Source organism: Platalea leucorodia, assembly GCF_965183815.1.
Source record: "Platalea leucorodia genome assembly, chromosome: 11".
In the NCBI taxonomy this organism is placed as follows: domain Eukaryota; kingdom Metazoa; phylum Chordata; class Aves; order Pelecaniformes; family Threskiornithidae; genus Platalea; species Platalea leucorodia.
In genome coordinates, this window is record NC_138833.1 from 17,991,411 (window position 1) to 18,010,024 (window position 18,614).

At 49.0% G+C, this 18,614-nt stretch overlaps 2 protein-coding genes across 2 annotated transcripts in view; one reads left to right on the forward strand and one right to left on the reverse strand.

The window, feature by feature from the left end:
- Positions 1–1,636: 1,636 nt before the first annotated feature.
- Positions 1,637–9,368, forward strand: LTC4S (leukotriene C4 synthase; the record flags this gene model as incomplete). Its single annotated transcript, XM_082323993.1, has 5 exons — positions 1,637–1,694; positions 5,999–6,098; positions 7,969–8,039; positions 8,867–8,948; positions 9,221–9,368. The coding sequence occupies 5 exons, from the start codon at positions 1,637–1,639 to the stop codon at positions 9,366–9,368; spliced, it is 459 nt and encodes a 152-aa protein (XP_082180119.1).
- Positions 9,369–10,497: 1,129 nt separating this feature from the next.
- The window catches only part of MGAT4B (alpha-1,3-mannosyl-glycoprotein 4-beta-N-acetylglucosaminyltransferase B), a 52,391-nt gene continuing 44,274 nt past the window's right edge, over positions 10,498–18,614 (reverse strand). Inside the window, exons 9-15 of the mRNA XM_082324408.1 lie at positions 17,924–18,054; positions 14,870–14,977; positions 13,754–13,947; positions 13,284–13,362; positions 12,734–12,821; positions 11,632–11,744; positions 10,498–11,528 (exon numbers count right to left, since the gene is read on the reverse strand). Coding sequence (XP_082180534.1) covers positions 11,505–11,528; positions 11,632–11,744; positions 12,734–12,821; positions 13,284–13,362; positions 13,754–13,947; positions 14,870–14,977; positions 17,924–18,054 — 737 coding nt within the window. The 3' untranslated portion in view covers positions 10,498–11,504. The remainder of the gene's footprint in view (positions 11,529–11,631; positions 11,745–12,733; positions 12,822–13,283; positions 13,363–13,753; positions 13,948–14,869; positions 14,978–17,923; positions 18,055–18,614) is intronic.

Sequence of the window (18,614 nt, forward strand, 5' to 3'; positions counted from 1 at the left end):
TGGCAGCTTGTGACCAAACTCTGCTCAGAAATTCATCTTTTCTTTTTTTTTTTCTGTTTGTTTTTGTTTGGTTGTTTGGTTTTTTGGGTTTTTTTGCTTGATGTTAGTGTTTTTCCGGAGGCTAAGGTAATTCTGTAATGGCAGCGTTTTCTAAAGCCTGAATTGTTTGTTGATATGGTGTAAGCAGAAGTAGACTCCTGGTGACATTTCCCCTCTGACTTTTACATTAGACACCCCAGATGAAATCTTGGGTCACCAACAGATTCTGTTAAGGGTCATGTTTTTATTTCTGTTTCAGTCTGGGTCTGCTAGCAGCTTGGAGGGTCTAAAGTCACATCGTACAAGTGGTTTGCAGAGAAAGGGAGAGGTTTTGCTATTCTACATGCATGGGTTTTTTTAAAAAGCGTACAATTGTATATTTGAATTAATTAACTTAAGTTTTCAACTTGATAAGCTGTTGCAATGGAGTTTGGAGGCGATGAAGAGCCAAACCAGAAGAATGGACTTGCTGTGTCCCACTCAGGAGAAACTGCAGGTCTGGTCACTTCTGGTTGGTATTGTGCACAAATTCTGTACCGAGGATTTGTGTGTGACTGCACAGAGAGAAATGCAATAGCTCCACCATATCCTGTCTTCTCTCTTCACGAAAATTAAGGGAAAACCTGAGTTGATAATGAATGATACCTTTTTTCCCCCCTCCTTTTTGTTTTTAAAATCTTTAAAGTCAGAGTAGTCTTTTATCCATATAAAGTTGCTCCAAAACACAGGATAACTTTTTGAATGGATGCATGTTTCGCTTTTGTGGAGTGGGGAGAAATTCAAGGCTAAAATACTGCTGGTTTTCAAACTTTGTTTCACAGATACAATTCTGATGTCAGTGTAACATTTCTGAGGGTCTGTATGTTCCTACATCCTATGTTGCCATCCATTCTGAACTGAGAACTTGTATGTTAGCCAGGAAAAGGTTTGTACTGCAGAATTTTAGGAACATCGGAAAACTACAAAAAGTAACTGAGTGCTAGAAAAAAACCATACTCTTATTTGGTAAACTTACAGTATTAAATAATAGGATAAAATATCTGAATGCTCTTTTAAAAATTCAGAGTCCAGTAACAGAATTAGGTTATTCTAGCTGAAGTCTAGAAAATCTTTCACGTGGTCAACTCCACTACTTGGAATAAGGGCAGAAGGTAAAGTCATTAATTCGTAAATGCTTGTTAATAATTTTTTACAACGTCACACATAATTTAGATGCTTTAGAGCTGATTAAAACTAGCAATAAAAGGGCTGGAAAAATTCCCGTCATCTTTAAATTACCAGCAATATATAATTCAATCATGGTACAAAATCTGTAAATATAATTTCAAGAATTTTACAGTTTGCACATGGAAAACTTTTGCTGTTACATAGTTCAGCAAAAGGCACTTGTCTCGAGTGGACATTTTCTGATGGCTGGCTGCTTTGGCAAATTGTGTGGTGTGGGGAGGGTTAATGTGTGGTGGAGGAAACACGTGTTGCTGCAGAGCACTAAGGAGGCTGTGTTGTAGAGCATGCAGTAGTGGGAGGGTGGGAGAGAGGGTTGGAGAGCAGCTGTCCTCATCGCACCTGGCTAGGATTTTCATCCACAGTCAGCAACATGAGAAATCAGATAGATCTGCTGGCCACTGTCACAGTCTTGGGAGTCCTGGAGCAAGGTAAATATCCTTTATATAATGCTAGGTAGTATTAAGCTAACTATATTAAACTTTGTGGAACTTGGTGTCTGTATTTTGATTGGAGTCTCTGTGGAATGAAAGTTGCTGTTTTTCCAACACGGTAAAATGATGCAAATGTTTGGCTATTCATGTGGAAGTGTAACGGCTGAGGATGTTCATTATTTAATAAGGACTAAAATGATTCACAAACCTCAAAGCCAGCATCCTAGAAGGAAATGAGATCTAAGTTTTACTTTTAAATTAAAACAATTTCAACAATAGAATGTCTTTCAAGTAAAATATTTTCTGTGATTGAATTTTAGCAGGTAATTTGTAACTTTGAGTGGATGGAGGTAGCTGAAATAAATGAATATGCTTATGAAGAGGTCAGTGCAAAAACATACATCATACCTATATAGGAAAGAGCACCATGTACACATGCATTTCTCCTCTGTGACTGATAGCGTTATGTGTTCCATTCATATAGCTTAGCTGCACGGAGCAGATGACAAGATGAGTCGACAGCACACAGTAATTTGGGAACTAATGCAAGCCCTTCTGGTCAGAAATAGATGCAGACATCTTCAAAGAAACTCGGTGACTTCTTGTAATTTAAATAGGTGCTTTTGGTTCAGGCCATTTAGAAAGAAGCAGTAGGGTTGCCAAGCTCTGTCTACTTCTTGTGTTTAATTGTGGGTCCTTTGGGCTTCAGGAGGGTCACGGAAGGGGACGCTGCCCCTGCCTGGCGTGGGGACAGAGCCCCATTTTATTAAAAATCTTCACATTTCTATGAGGAAAGGTTTGTTTGGGGTGTTTTATTACTCAGTTAATTCATTGCAGAGCTATCGCACCTCTTTGCTTTTCTTATGTGAATCTCTGAGCAGCCTGATGTATTTTTAGCCATCAGATGATACATCTCTTAATAAAAGCATTATTTAAAACACAAATATGCTACTTGAAGAATAGAGTTCAAGATTTCTGAATTATCAGTAATTTCCTCTCAAACAATTTACAGAGAAATATCAGCAACTACAAATGGAAGATACTTTTGTCTTAGGAATTTTTTTGTTATTAAACTAAGTGGGGATGGAGGGAGTGTTTAGTGCGCAAAGAGAAGAGGTGAAGAAGACTTGAAACTGAGTTACGGAAACGTTGCTAAGCCCTTTCCATTGGGAAACCCTCAGGAGCAAATTCCTAGATAGCAGTTTTGTCTCAAATATATTTGTTTTATGGCAACTTCAAGTATTTTTTTAAAGGTTGCAGCCTTAGGCATTTTACTTTCATGCTGTGCAAAACATACATAGGTGTGAAGCCAGCAGATAGATAAATAGCAAGCATTGCCACCCTCTTATCTACATTAGATCGGACAAAATGTTATGGTCTCCGCATGGGAAGCCAAGGAGCAATTATAAATACTGTGCGTTTCCTTTCTCTCTGCTAGTAAGAAATACGTGTGCTAATGTCACCTTGATTCAGAGCTGTGCAGTAGCTTTTCTTGCGTATTTTGAAAGGACATTCTGTGGGGGAGTTACAGACCTGCGATTCAGTCTGAGAAGGCAGAGCACCGAAACACCGACGCGCGCTATAGGTACACGTGCTCTTCCATCACATCCTGGTGTAGGAGACCCAATTCAATGGCTGAGCTTAGTACAGGGTTGGTTGTTTTTTATTTTCTCCTTAATTTGCTGGGAGCCCACGGTTTCTGCATTCTTTCAAGTAACTTTCCCCTTTTTAATCTAGTTATGCTCAGTTTAGCAAAGCTCTGAGCTTAGTGCTCTGCGGACACATGCCCCTGCCCCGTGTTGAATGCTGTACCAGAGAGCAGAACTATGCTACCACAGTTGTTCGGGTTGGTTGGTTGGGGTTTTTTTTTTTGTTTTTTTGGGGGGGGTGTTCCCCTTTTTATCATGGCTTCAAAGGAAATAAAGCTTATGCAATGCCACCGTCTGTCAGTCCCCACAGAGCTTGTTTGCCAGATTCACTCAGATGAGGCAGATAGATAGCAGCTAGAATACGGTTTGACAAGTTTGTGGACATAATCAAATAGAGAATGAAGGTCTGGCTGATACTTCTACTGAGGAACAAAGTGCAGGGAGAGCTCAGCCCCTATGAGCTGTGTAGGAATCCACAAAGGATTTTAACCTTGAGACACGAATCACAAAAAAGTAGCTTGAAAGGTTTGCAGAGTAGATTGAACTCTTTTCCCTAAAAGTCCATGCTGAGAAGGCTTATGCAGTGTGGGGTTTTTTTTTCAGCACTTCATTCTGAGAACTGTTTTTGGAGGGTGATTAAGGATGAAGCTCCTTAATGCTTTGCCCATACACCAGGTCTGGAGGACAGCTAGCCAGCCTCCAAAAGGCTCTTGCTCCTCTTGGGTGGTTGTTTTATGTATTATCCATCCCTAAGCCTAAGGGATCTGTTGCAGGACATGTCTGAGTATTTGCCCCTGTATACAAGCAAGATGTTAAGGACAGAGTTGATGGAGGGGCTGGGTCTGAAGTTACTCTTACCATGCTCATCAGTCACAAGAACGCTACATTAGGCACGAAGCAGGATGAAGACCATTGCCCAGCACAGTCAGGCTTATGCCACGAGCCAGAGCTGTGCACGATGCAGTAACTTTAGCTCGGTCCATTTCTCAAGAGGTGGCTGGGCACACCCGGAGAGCATTAAACTGCCGCGTAGGAGAGCTGTGCTTATCTGATGTGAAGAGGAGGTAACAGGATGGGTCACACTTTCATCATCTTTTTACCAGAGCTCTGCCAGCCACCGCTGAGTTGCCGGTCGTGCGTTACTGCAGACCTGGCTCTCTGGTTTCACAGAGGGGATGCTGTGTTGTGTCCTGCCGCATCGCAGAGGCAGGACGATGTCCTCACCCTTGACCATAATTAGCGTGCCGCACACAAATCGGGGGGGAAAGCAAACTTCGTCCTCCCCACCCTTCTCTCCCAGCAGCTCTTGTTCAGAGCTGGGTCACTGCACACACTGTGGAAGACACTGGAACACACGGATGTTTTCTTAAGTGAATGTCTCTGTATGTAAATGGATAATATGTTGTGTAATACACAGGTTACAGAGCATCAGATTATTTACATTTCTAAGTCCCTTCTACATACGTTCTAATGCTTTTCTGCAGGCACGCATGGATCTGTCTTGTCTTTAATCTTGCAACATCTGTTCCTGCTTTCCTTCTCTCTCCTGCTGTTCTGCTTTTATCTTCTTTGTTAGAACAGGACAGGCCACAAGGCAGTCCTTGCAGCCTGGCTCCTTGTCTCTCTGTTCGATGCGCCGGAAATGTTGCTATGTTAGGACCTTGCTCATCCAAGTGACTCGCTTAGCAGCACGCTGTCACAGCCATCAAAGTAATTGTTTTTTATAATTTAGTTTTCTCTTGTACGAAAAATCCTCATTTTCCATAAAGGCAACAATGTAGTAGTGCACCTAAAAGATAAACACTTGAAACATCAGCAGTCACCTGTGGGAGTTAAGAACTTTCATCAAATAGTGAAACAGTCCAAATCTTCAGTTAACAAGTTTTCACCCTTAAGAAGCGATTTTTCCATGTCCCTTACAAATGTCCAAAGGAGCGATGCAGCAGGCACAGTTAGTTAGCACCTTGGCCCAAGCTTGGCACAGGCAGTCATTTTCTGCTCCTTGAACTGCTCAAGCCTCGGGGCTACCCTGCAGGAATGAAGTGGAAGAAATAATCACCCCCTTCACCATTTCCTTATATTGCCATGATTACGAGCATCCCTAATTGACTTAATGATCTCCCAGTGCTTCACAGTTTGGATGCTGCTCTGGGACGTGGTGCCATCCTTGTACAGAAGCTTTGCGCCCACTCACTGTAGCGGGAGGTGTTATACATTATTCCCATCAGACTGGCTGAGGGTATACTAATACTCTAAATACTTTTAAAAAAGAATCATAATTCTGTTATGGGATGTGGACTCAGTAGGGTCTTAATGTGTGTTGCTGGCCTTCCTGGGCGCAGCTGATCTGCTGGGGAGCAGCACCAAGGGCTCTGCTGCTGCGTACCGGGCGTGTGGCTATGCAAAGCGCCAGCCAGCACATCAGCTCCGCGGTACGCGGGCTCTGCTAGGATAACCAAATCTGAATTTAGAGTACGAGCCTGAAATAAATGGCACATTTATTCCAGGTTGTGTGTGACAGCCCTGGACTATGAACCTAGACAGTGTCAGCTCTTTTCCTCTAACCACTTGCTTGATGCCAAGCTAGATAAAGCTTGGCTACATAAAATGCTGCTGGACTTTTACCATTCCTGTGTTGTTCTTTTTTTATAGCCTATTTTGCGCTGCAGGTGATCTATGCCCGGCGGAAGTACAAGGTCTCCCCTCCCGAGACAACAGGTCACCCTGAATTCGAGCGGATCTTCAGAGCTCAGTAAGATTTTGACGACTTTGTGACTCCATCTAGAGTCAAATGTCACTGCCAGGAAAGACTGAAGTCACCCTCAAGTCACCTTTTCACTTATTGCTGCTGATACTAGATTTTTTTTTTTTTTTTTTTTTTTTTTGTAAATGCTTCGCATGCAGAGGTCCGAGTTTTGATTTGGAGCACTTTGCTCTGGCTGGGGTGTTTCTGTCCATCCCCGATAATCCTCCTTCTGGCATCGTGAGAGGCAGCCAAATTACGAATTAGTGGCTGTATGGAAGAGGTGCTTAGCATTAATGCATTATCATAATTAAGTTTCATATTAACATTGGCTCCAAATTGTGAGAGTAGCTGAAGCTATATTAATAGCCTAATATTTGCTTGTAAGTTTTTGCTGTTGAATTGAAGCAAAGGGCCTTGCGGGCACAACCAGCTATGAGGACGGTTTTATTTTTTCTTTTGTTAAGCCATTGTACTGTGAAAGTCAGCACTCGCGGGCCCATGCCGAGGGCTGTTTCTTTTTTGCTCTGTTCCTATGGAGAGAGCAATGCTGGAGCTAAACTGGAAATGTTCACAGATCCCTTCGGCTTCCAGCAAGCACCAGATTCCATCTTTCATCTCAGTCGTGCTGTTTCGTAAGCAATTGAAAGGAATTGGCTGGAGCTGGTTTGACGGGTTGCTCGAGCACGGCACTAAATCCTGAACAAAGCAGCTGCATTTCCTTGCCAGCGTGCAGGAAATATTTGTGGCGTGACAAAAACACCCACTTTGGTCCTTTTGCGATGCAGTGAAAGGCCAGCCTACAGGGGAGGCATCAGCCTTCGCTAGCGGGGTAGCTGTTGATGAGGTTTTTAATTAAATACTGGGCTGTGCGTTAACCGAGTTGTGCTGTGGGCCGCGGCGTACTGGGAAGCCCTCCACTGTATTCTGCAGAGGAGGCGACCTCAGAGAACTTGAGTTTTGAGAAGGTATTTCTTCATTGCGGGCTTCTTCCTCCCTTTATTCTTTTCCCTATGGAAAAAGATACAAATGCATAATTGGTTTTGACATATTAAAGAAAAACAGAGGGGAAGAAAGGTATTGATTTATTACTCACTCGTGGAAACCTGGCAGCCTCCCCTCGCTGAGGCTCAAACTGCATTTGCAGTGTAAAGTTCTTCAGACTTTTTCCAGCTCCCAATCTGGCTCCGTTCCTCAAGGCTTGGTAAATTTTTGGCCAGATTTAAGATTAAATTGCCTAGGGAATGGTAAAATGTAGGAGAAATTGAGAAACAAAACCATTAGCTTTAATAGCACAGCTCCCACCATCCTTTCTTGCAGAAAAATCTATATTTTTGTCACTAAAAGAAAAAGGAAGGAAGAAAACCTGGCTGCAGATCTGATTACCTTCTGCCGAATTAAATCTGGGAGAAGGCTCCTTCTTGGAGTATGACTTGTGTGACACCCAAATTTGAGCTGTGCTCACCCAAGGGGAAGAGAACGCTCCTTAAATAATGTCAAGGAACCTCTACCTTGTAGCTTTTAAGCTGTAGCTGCAGTAGATGTCTGTGAAGACACTGCCTATGGGGCCAAGGACGGAGCCTGTCGAGGGTTCAGCAAAGACAAATGTCCATCTCGGCCACGGCTCGTCATTGCAGGGTCCATGTGAATGCAGGTGAGGTGACCGCTGTGCGTTGTTTGGGTGCTTTTCTTCTCTAAAATACAGATATTGGGTGTCCTTCGTTGCAAAAAAGGCTGCTTCTCCCTGGCACAGCACAGCAACGCCTCTTATCGGCCCTTCCAGTTTGCTCCAGTCTGTGTTTTCAGCTCTCTGGCCTTGGTTAACCGGTCTCTGACATACGAAGATGCAGTTTTAACACTCATCTCTGCTTCTCACCAGGGCAAATTGCTCAGAATATTTTCCAATCTTCATCTCGCTCCTCTGGGTTGCTGGAATCTTCTTCCATCAAAGTAAGAGGGATGGGGGGGGGAACCCCAACCCAAACCACGTGCACCATATGGTCAGCCCTGAAGTGGTCAGGCAGTTGGACTAGATGATCATTGTAGGTCCCTTCCAACTGAAATAAGTCTAGTCTAGTCTAGTCTAGTCTAATTCTGTTCTATTCTAAACCAAAATATCCCAGTTTAAATCCCATTGCAACTCAGGCACGTCCTCTCTGTACCCGTGAGGCTGTTACCTGGGGAAAGCGAAGTTCCCCTTTGGCAGGACGGACTGAGGAGCGCTCCGACTCCAGCGTGCATGAAGCTGCTGGTAGCAGCCGAGCCGGTCTCCTGCCCAGAGATGTTTGGTGGCATTGGCAGCCCGTGCTTCTTCTCTTAGATAAGGTCAGGCTGGCGCGTGGCAGCAGGGTGGTGGTGCGGCTGGGAGCAGCGTGGCTCTCTGCTTCCGAGGCTGCTGCTTCCTGCTGCGCCAGGGAAGGTGCAAACTGAAGCTGAGCTGCAATGCGATACCCAAATCGCTTTGTCAGAGTGAGAAACCATAACCGAAACAATGTCAGCCGCCGGCCATCCTGTACCAAGTGGGTTTAGGGCATTTGGCTGCCACCACGGGGCAACTTCAGGGGGTAGAGAGGTTCATCCCTGACAAAAAGGGAAGGAAGAAACCCCATTTAAACTCCCACACTGTTTTAAAGCCAAGTCCCTCTGCATTTGGTTTGCGTGGCTGTGGCCCCATCTGCAGGGGGAAGCGGGGGCATGGGTGGCTGAGCTGGGCTGCAGCTCCGGCTGTGTCCAGGGACCCCTGGCCCATCAGGACTTGGCTCCCCTCTTCCCCGCAGGTGTAGCCGCAGTGTGTGGGCTGCTGTACCTCTACACCCGCTTCAAGTATTTCCAGGGATATGCCGTGGCTGCGCAGGGACGGTTAGTAGCCGAGGGCTGCGGGCACCCCAGACCAACCCGGGGAGGCTGGGTGCAGAATGCATCCCCTGGGGCAGGTTTCCTTCCTGCAGGTGGGACTGAAGGCAGGTTTGCATCACCCCTTCTCCTCCCCTCCTGCCCCCACACGCTCGTGGCCCCGCCAGCTCTTCCCCAGCACAGTCTTGGAGGAGGATGGGGGACGCCAAGCCCTCGCCAGCATGCTTCGTGCCCTGGGTCGGCTGGCGGTGTCTGACGGTGTTTTTCTCCCCACGCAGGTTGGGGCCGCTGTACGCCAGCGCCCGGCTGCTCTGGCTGCTGCTGGGGTTGGCGGTGGTGGGGCTCCTGGCGCACTTCCTGCTGCCCCACTCCTCCGCGTGGACGGCAGCGCTGGCGTGGCCCCGCCAGCTGCTCGGCGCCTGGTGAGCGGGGCCGCAGCCCCCCCAAAACCACTGCTCGCCCCCCGCGGAGGGGAGGGACTCGTGTGGCATGGTCGGTGACCGAGTATCTCCCCAGCTCTCTGCTTACCTTTGAAGGGAGGTGGATGCTGGCACTCCTCTGCTCGCGAAGCTCTGCTCTTCAGAGATCATTTCCCTTCTAGAAAGCAAACACTGCCCAGCCTCTGCCCCTGCTGATGGGCTTCACTGCCAGGTTTTGTAGCACTGTCTGCTCTAAAACATCTAGCACCTTTGGCTCTGCCTCATGGAGCACAGGTTGACCCGTATGCTGTCATCACTCCTCCTTACTGCTGTAATGATCTATGTTGAGGGATCACACCAGAGATATACAAAAAATAAATTCCTCTTCTCAGTAGAAATCACCTGTGATTGATTGTCAAAAGTGCTTGGGGAGAACATCCAAGGGTTACAGGACTGGGTTGCATGGGAAAAGCTGCTGTGATTAAAACTAACTTGAAAGGATGGGCAAACTTGTCTAAAACCTTGTCCAAATTTTGGGAAAAAAGCCTGACACTAGTCCAAATGCTAATGTCTGTGTTTGGCATTGCCTTGAATGATCTTGACTTGGCTCCGACTTCACTTATTACTGACCCACCAGTAGGACTTCGCCCTCTCTCTGGATTTCAACCTCCGCCGCAAACTTGGGGTTCGCAGGTAACCAAAGGAGGCATCAAGCAGGCAGCTCCTTGCTAAGCTGTATGTGGGTATAAAAAAAGCAACATATTTTATAAGAAAGCCAACTGTTCCACAATTGCACCCGTGGGTATATGGGTGACCAAGTGCCTTCCTTGCTCCCTGCCGAGGAGACTTGACCAGCCTTTCTTTTTTTAATAACTGGTGAAGGTTCCTGTGGTGCTGGGGCAAAAAAATAACCAGTGTCCCACTGGGCTGCTCTAAGTGCTTTCCCCAGCACGGGCAATGCTTTGGGAGTATCAGGTATTGGTGAGCGCTGAGGAATGACTCTGTTTCGGGTGGAGGGGCTACCGCAGGTCCCCGATCCCCCGGGACGCCCACCCGTCCTGGGGAGGGGAAGAGGCGGGCAGAGCCGGAGCACGTGCCTCCCTGCCATGAGGGACTCTCACTGCCGCATCAAAGGTTTAAATTTAGTTTTTATTACAGTGCACATTATTTTATATATTTATATATAGAGATGTACTTGAAAAAATCAAATGTATCCAATAATAAAAAATACAGCACATTAAAGTAGTATAATGCATTCCAGTGTATAGCTGAAGAGACATTGGGATTTACACTAATCCCTACTATTTTTGAACTGGGCTACTTCTGCTTTCCCCCCCCCCTCAAAAAAAATTCACACCAATTAATAACTGAAATAGTTATTTAAAAAGATGGTTTCTGCACTCAATCTCAAGGCATGAAGACACTGGAGACTTCACCATGAGTTAAGGGGCTGTGTTCAATGCTGGCAGGCACAGTGTGGTGTATTTTATTTTTTTGTTTGTTTGTTTTCCCTGCCATACTTATAGCTCCAACCCCTTTGGATTCATTCCTCCTCCGCCGAAGGAGGGTCAGTCTTCACCCTCGCTTAATCCTCAGCTGTGGCCAGGACCATTGCCTGGGCAAAGGCAAGGCAGACCTTGGTCCCTGGCCGTCTCCATCGCAGTGCGCCTGCGGGGTCAGCCGGCAGGACTCAACGTGACCAAGCCCCTGCTCTGTCCCCAAATACAGCCAGTGATTGCCCTGTCCTGGGCTGAAGGTGCTTTTAGTCCCCACGCTTGCTAAAGCTCATCCCGACTCCAAACTGTCCCGTGTCGTTGCGGCTCGAGTGGCACGCACGGCAGCCATGCACCCGTGAGGGGCTGAGGGGAGCAAAGCCAGCCCTCTGCATGGGATATTGGTTTTTTTGCTTTTTAATCTTCTTCCAGAGAAGACGATGTCCTGGCCCCGCAGCACCGGCTGGGGATGGTGGTGCCAGCCAGTTTGCCGAGGCCTGTCGGCGTGTGCCGCCTCCCGGCAGCCGGGCCTGCGCCTCGCCGGCGTGGCTGTCCTTGTGCCCGGGCGAGGCGCCGCGGGGAGGAGGGAGCGGGAGGGGAGGGAGCAGGACCGGGGATCCATGCGTGTGTCCACCCTTCTCACGCCCGTATCACTCCGCTTTTTTGATAAAAATCTGAAAGGAGAGAGGGCCGGGATCAGAGAGAAGCTGGGGCGGCGGGGAGCCCCAAGCCAAGAGTTGGGCAGGGCCGTCCCTCTGCCGATGAAGCCCGGCTTACCTCGCTCAAGATGATCCACACTGGGGAGTCGGTCTGGATGGACAGCCTGATGGCCTCCAGCGGCCCGAAGGACGGGTCCACCTCACCCTCCGCAACGCCCTTGGAGAAGGAGCCTGGTGGGGAGAGCACGTGGGTGACAGGGGGACGGTCCCCTGGCAGCCAGCACCCCCCGAGGGGACCACGAGCAGCCATGGCAGCGCCCTGCCCGCGGCTCCCCGACACGAGAGAGACGGGCTGAAAACCAGCAGCGTGGATGTCAATACGGTGCAAAATGCTACACTGAGGGGAACAAAAAAATCAGCTAAATAAAACACAATGGGGAGTATTTGGCTGCATCTCACTGCTGTGCGAAAGCGGGGCAGAGTGACCTGATGGCAGCACTGTCCTGTCAGAGCCAAATGTTGGTTCAGGATCCGTGCCGTGGAGGCAAGTCTCATATCCATAGTGCTAGCAAGGTCTCAGCCTGTTGCTATGTCCCATTTTTGGGTGCGATTTTTTTTTTTGAAAATGCAACTGGCAGAAACCAGACAGCATGCAGTGGAATGCTAAAATGGCAAAAAGCTACACATGTCAGGGAATTTTTAATTGTCTATTTAAAAAAAAAAAAAAGTCTTAGCAGGGACACCAGGGTTTTACCATGCACCAGCAGGTCCCCGTAGGCTGCACTCACTCATTCTTGTCCAAGGGCAGGACAAGCACTGAAACAAGCTCAGGTGGCAGGAGACAAAGTCCAAGCTGCAAGTGGTGTGAGTACCGAGACAGGCTGTGGAGGGAGAGCGCGAAATTGCCCACGGTGGAGGTTTTTAAAACCGGGTTAGGTAAATGGATAATCTGAATAATTTGGTCCCAGCTCTGAGCAGAGACAGGCAGAAACATAGGACTGAAAACTACCTGAAGAGGACACCTAGTCTAAGAGGGGAGGGAGGGCAGTGGAGGAGAGGAGACAGTGACAATTAAGTCCTCTTCCAACCTGGCTCCCAACAAGCAGAAATTACTCTTTGCCAAGCAAACAGCACTAAGGGTCTCGATTCACTTGACAGTGAGGCTATGGGCTGTGTTATCAAACCCAGCGGGCAGTTTAGCACCCTGCAGCCTGCTGTACCTATCTGGATGTAGCCGTCCGGCATCCTGCGGTATTTGACGGCTGCGCCTCTTCCCTCCTGCAAGGCTTCCTTATCCGACTGCAGGCTCTGCGGGAAAGAGAGAAGCTCTGCACAAGGCCAGTGGCAAGAGCCACCCAAAAGCCCCAAGCAACAGCAGCAACCCTGGAACCCCTCTTGCCAGCAGCCCTTGGCATCTCGTCCCCCCACCTGGCACCCTGAGCCTCATGCCCCAACACAAGAGGGCATTTGCTGCCCTCATGCTGTTGCTTCCACTGCACCATCCTGGCTCCATCCCCTCCTCTGCAGCCATCCCATCCATCTCAGCATCCCTTCTGCAGGCATGGATGGCTCCCACAGTGACTGCTCAGCGCAGCATCCCCGCTCCCGAGGTGGTACCACCCCAGGCGTGACCCCCTGGCTCCCAGCCAGCACCTCTCAAAGGCAACGAGTCTTGCAAAGATTTTCCTGACGGCTTTAAGCAGTTCCCTTCTCTCAAACCTCTCTTGCTTCCCACTCCACCCCCGTCTCAATTCTCAATAAAACACTTACGTCAAACGGCAAAACCTCCACAGTCGTATTGAAGAGTTTGTCTTCTGGGTGCTCGATGTTCCCGCTGCGGAAGAAGAACCTGTGACAGAGACCAAAGCCATGGAAACCCACACTGAGCGAGGGGGGACATGGTGACTTTCACCCCAGCTGAACCATCAAACAGCTCAACCTAGCAAGCATCTTCCCAAAAAGCCCACGAGCACATGATTTGGAAGGAGACCTTCTGCGCCAGATTAGCTAAAGCACGGATTGTTCAGAAGCGCAGGAAAGCAAAGGGCTCCGGCAAACGTGGCCCCACCAAAAAGGGTCAAGTTATCGTCCCCCTAGAAGAGCACTGCTCCCTCCCCCTGGGCAGCCAAGCAGGAGATGGGCAAGAAATTCAATATAAGCCAGAAGAGCAAAAGGAAAGTGTCTCCACATGCTCCAGGCTGTCCCCACGTCCTCCCCCGCCGACCCCCCCAGGCACTGGCCTTTCGATGCGGAGCGGTTTGAAGAATCTGAATCTGATAAAGTCTCCAGCGGTGGGAGTGAAGGCCCAGAAGAAGTCCTCCCGCAGGTAAGCCTTCTCCAAGGTGAAGTGCTGGTAGGTTTTCAGGCTGGTGCTCACCTCCGCAGGAGGGTTCACATGCTCTTTCCGCAGGGCCTGCTTGCCAAAGTCCTTGTCCTTGGTGGGTGCAAAGCAAAAGGGCAGAAAAGGTCACGAGCTGCTCTTGCCCGTGAGGAACAGGGGTCCCAGCAACAGGGCACTGCAAATTAAAAGCTCTCAATTTGCACAGCGCAGAAGGATGAGGGATGGAAGCGATCTGGGGAAGGCACCAGACAGGGCAATGTGTGGCTGGATCCCAGGAGGACACAACTTCAGGAGAGACAGCCCAGAGAAGCACCACTGCTCTGCACTATGATCCGGCACCAAAGCGCTTTCTTTGTCCAAGTGTCCCTGCCCCACCTGAGGAGAAGGTGGCTGGGAGGCTGACGATAGCGTAAAATGACTGGATTACACGGCCTGACAGGCACTGCACTGTGATACAAACTGATTACACCATCCATTTACCTGGGGATTGGACAGACACAGGACTGCGGACAGCCCAGGGATGTGTGTCCGTGGGTCCTGCACACCTAGCTGTGGGAAGCTGGATTTTGTTACTGTTTAAATACACACAAACAATTTAAGCTCTTACACAGCAAGCTCTAGTTTGCCTATCAGCAAATCCCAGGAACAAGGAGGGGGGTGGGAAGGAAGTCAGACCAACCCAGGAGTCATCTCTGCAGGGTTTTTCAGTAGATGCTTCGAAATCACTTGCCTGGTCATGGTTTGGCACTCAGGATGGGCGGCCAGGACCAGTACTAAGGCTTAAAAGCTTGCAGCGACTCTTGGTACATGTCACTGCCACGCTGAGAAGTAGGAGCTACATAAGCTCACTGTAATTCAGAATAAAACACAACCACTGCACAGAAATCCAGCCACCACTGTCCCACCAGTTGCTGTCACTGATGTCCCCACCCCAAAAGCAGCCAGTTCCCGGGCGCCTGCAGGCCAGGCCTGGCACAAAGGCTGTCTGTGGCTTGGACAGGCAGCTGGTACCCACCTTCAGCTTCTGTATCTTCCCAGCCAAGGAGGAGTGGGTTCCCACGTGCTGGAAGAGCGAGGGCTTGAAGCGGATCCTCAGGTTTGCCTTCTGCCTGTCGCAGTGTTTCTGAAACGAGACAATCCCGCAGCGCCCCATGCTTAAACCTCCACGGTCAACTGTGCCCTGGGAGAGGAACGGTCAAGGGCACAAGGAGTGATAAACATCCCTGCCCCTCCATCTCTATGCCTTTCTGTGTTATTTCAGCTTTAATTTGGCAAGAGGGCTTTTAACCGCACTCTGGAGGAACCCGACCATGACTCTTGGCCGGTCACCCCCCGGGCTCTGCTGGGCAGCCAGGGTGCCCAGGTTTAAGTGTCAAATGTCTCCTTGCCAAGCATAGCTTAGCAAGCGCAGAGCAAATCTCCTCCGGGTGCTGTCAGGTAGGGAGAGCCAGATAATTTTATTTCTTTTTTCCTTGGCTTATCAGGAAAGCCTTTTTCCTACAACTCAGAGCTCGGGATCACCGATGTCTGAAGGTACAGTAAGCCCTGGGACGATTCAGAGCCTAAGCGAACAGGTAGCAATTGCGGGCTCTTTTCAGACAGGCAGAGCTTTCAGTTTGTTGGCAGATTTTGTTAGGCAGATGTATGGCACGTGCCATCGTCTGAGCTGTTTGACTGTTCCGCACTCATCCCACCATGTAAATAAACTTGAAGATGCAACTCTGATCCAGCCAGTGATTTTCCGTGGGGTGGAGGAAGAGAGATGATGGAAGGAATAAAAGACGAAGGGGAAAAACACTGAGAGTGTGGAGACAATAACTCACACTTTAAAAATAGTTCATTTCTCTCAGTTTGGGGGAGCAGGACAAAAATACAGGGTTAAAAACCAGAGGGAGAGGGCTTTTGTTTCCCAAATTTTGCTTTTTCCAAGACAAGAAACGCACGCACACCCTTACCACCTCTCGCAACCTCCCACCCAAGAGCAACCCCGGCAGAAATCCCGCTGCCGGCCGGCGTGGCACTGGCTGCCTGGCACCAGGCAGGGCGCAGCCACACCGAGCCCCCGCGACGGGCTGCCCACACAGGCCACCACCACTGTGCCGGGAGCTGGGAAATTCCAGGCATGACCCCTGCGAGCTGCAGAAGAGATAGATAATCCCCTAATCCAGCTCACGTTACATTAGAAAATTAAAACTAGCCGTGCTAATGGGAGAGACCCTACTCATTGCCAGCAACCCCAGACACAACCCCATCCAGTCTGATCTCACTCTGGATGGGGAGAGCAGGAGGAAAGGGAATGGAGGGAGCCACAGCATCTCCTGATTTCTCTTTCTCCCCTTTTTCCCTTCTGCTGAAGAAGCATTTGCTGAAAGCAGCATTGTCTCAGGCGAGCCAGGAGGGGGAATGGCTCAGTTGGTGGTAAGAAGGTCATCCCTCCACAAAGCTCTACCCCAGGTAAACCTAAAATTAGTTAAAAAAGAAAGAGCAGAATATATCCAGAGCAGGCAAAGCACTTACCAAAAGCTCAGGTCAAACAAACTTTCAATCAAAAAGACAAATCCTCCCCGCTACCAATTTGATTCTGCACAGTGGGATTTACAAGGGAAAGTCGTATTTGAAAGGGCACTGTGCAGAGTTAATCATGCAAACAGTGGGGGAAAGGAGCCAGAAATCCACATGGAAAGTAGGTTAATTTTTAAAAAGGCAACACATTGAAGAGGCTTGCAGTTTCCCCTGGGAAAACCTTGGCTCTGCCAGGTAGGAGAAGATGAGTGAAGATGAGCTAAGGAGAAGAAGATCCTGCACAGCAGGATTTGCATTTAATCAATGTTCAAGCTGAAGATTTTTGGGGGGGGCACAGACAGCAGCATCGTTCCCAGCTCCATCCCAGCATCCCACCACCCTGGCTTTGCCCATGGCTGTGAGGACCCTGGGGGCTGCCAGACAGGCCTGGGGACTGCTCTGTCACACCTGAGCGCATGGTTTGAACTGCCAGGAGGACACGATGGACATCATCTGAGACTGGTCCTGCTGCACATGGGGGACTGGAGCCGACGTCACAGCCTCTGCCAGGGATCAGGCCAAATTAAACCACATCCTTGCCCCAATTCTGCAGAGCCCTGAGGATGCCCTGTCCCCCCCCAGCACATAAATACAGTATTTATCCCCAGAGCGACCACTTGCTCTGGCACTTGCCACCACAAAGCAGTTGTGGCCATGAGGTCTGTCCTAAGCGACCGGCTTCAAGCTCTGCACGGGGACTGCGCTGCTCATTCTCCGCCGGGGGAGGAGGGCGAACGAGCGTATGAGTAAATACAGTATGTTCAGAGAGGAGACAGGAGAGTATCTGGTGGTGAGCTCATCTTACATTTGCTGTCACACCCCCCCTCCTCTGCCCTTCCCACTCGCTTTAGCCCCTCGCTGCTGCCGCCGCCGATGGGAGTTCAAACACAACCTCCACAGGGCACGGGGGCTTCTGTGCTGCTGTCCGCAAGGCTTTGTGCGGACACGGCTCCGCAAACGAGATGGCAGTATGAAAACGGAGCCCGTCTCACCTCTCTGCACCCTCCTAGAAACCCCGACAAGAGCTTTGCGTGCTCTGGCGTCATTTTGGCACACTACGCACAGCGGGCTTGCTGTTGGGTCATCTGGGGTGAGCTCTCTGGGCAGCCCGCATGTGTGCTCCAGGCACACGAGCCCCGAGCCAAAGGGTTATTCTGGGGTTACAGTCAGCGAGCAGGGAACGGCTTCAGGGAGAGCAGCACACCGGAATGAAAAACAACACAGAAGAATGGGGAATGGCCACTCTCCTCGAGGACTGGAGGAGGAATACCCTGTTAGTGCTTAGATGCAGAAATAATGCCTTTTCTGGCAGCTGCAGACTACAAAAACCTAAACTCCCAGTTTACACAATCTGCAAGGACACCCTGCGGCACACTCCACAGGGACAGCACGGTTTGGTGCAGAGTCAGTTAGCACCAGAGCTCACAGAAAAGATCCTCTGGAGACACAGCCCACGTTTGCCCACACACAACAGAAGGTTTCCCTTCAACAGAAGTTGTTTACGTACTGCATCTTTCTCAGGGTTGCAGACTTTCACCCAAAGGATGTGATCCAGCAGCCAGTCAATGGGTTTGTCCTTATAGAACATCAGGATGAACTCCACAATCAAGCTCAGATCCAGAGACTTGAACATTTTTCCTACAGCACAAAGAAAGAGAGAAGAGAGAGCAGCTATGGCATGAAACGGTCAAGAATCAGAGCTGGGAAGAAAAAAACTTGGGAGAGTGGGCTGTGGAGGCTGGATGTGTCCATCTCTCACGTAAAGGAAATAGCATGCAGCTCTGGTTTATGTACCAGTACTGCTGGCATTGCTAATACAGTTCCGGATTTAATATTCATCACAGAATTAGAAAGCATTAGTGTCTCACAGGTCACAACAGTCTCAAAAGGTCTAAAACTCTTCCATTCAGTAGGGAGAAATAAGGATGAAAAACATTCAGCCAGCTGCAGGACAGACCATTTCCTGCCCCCAAAACTACAAGTTTTAAGCCAGTCAAACCAGTATCCAAAATAACAAATCAAGCTGCTACTGCAACCATGTACTGTTCCCAAAATAGTTCTGTGCTGATGTAAACTTCCTTTTGCACACTCTTAGGCAACTCCAGATCCCATCCAGTCTAAAAGCTACTGGTCATGTCTAAGCCGTTCGGCTGTCGGCTGGGCCACCGACCAGGTTTATTTTTATTAAAAGTGAGTAT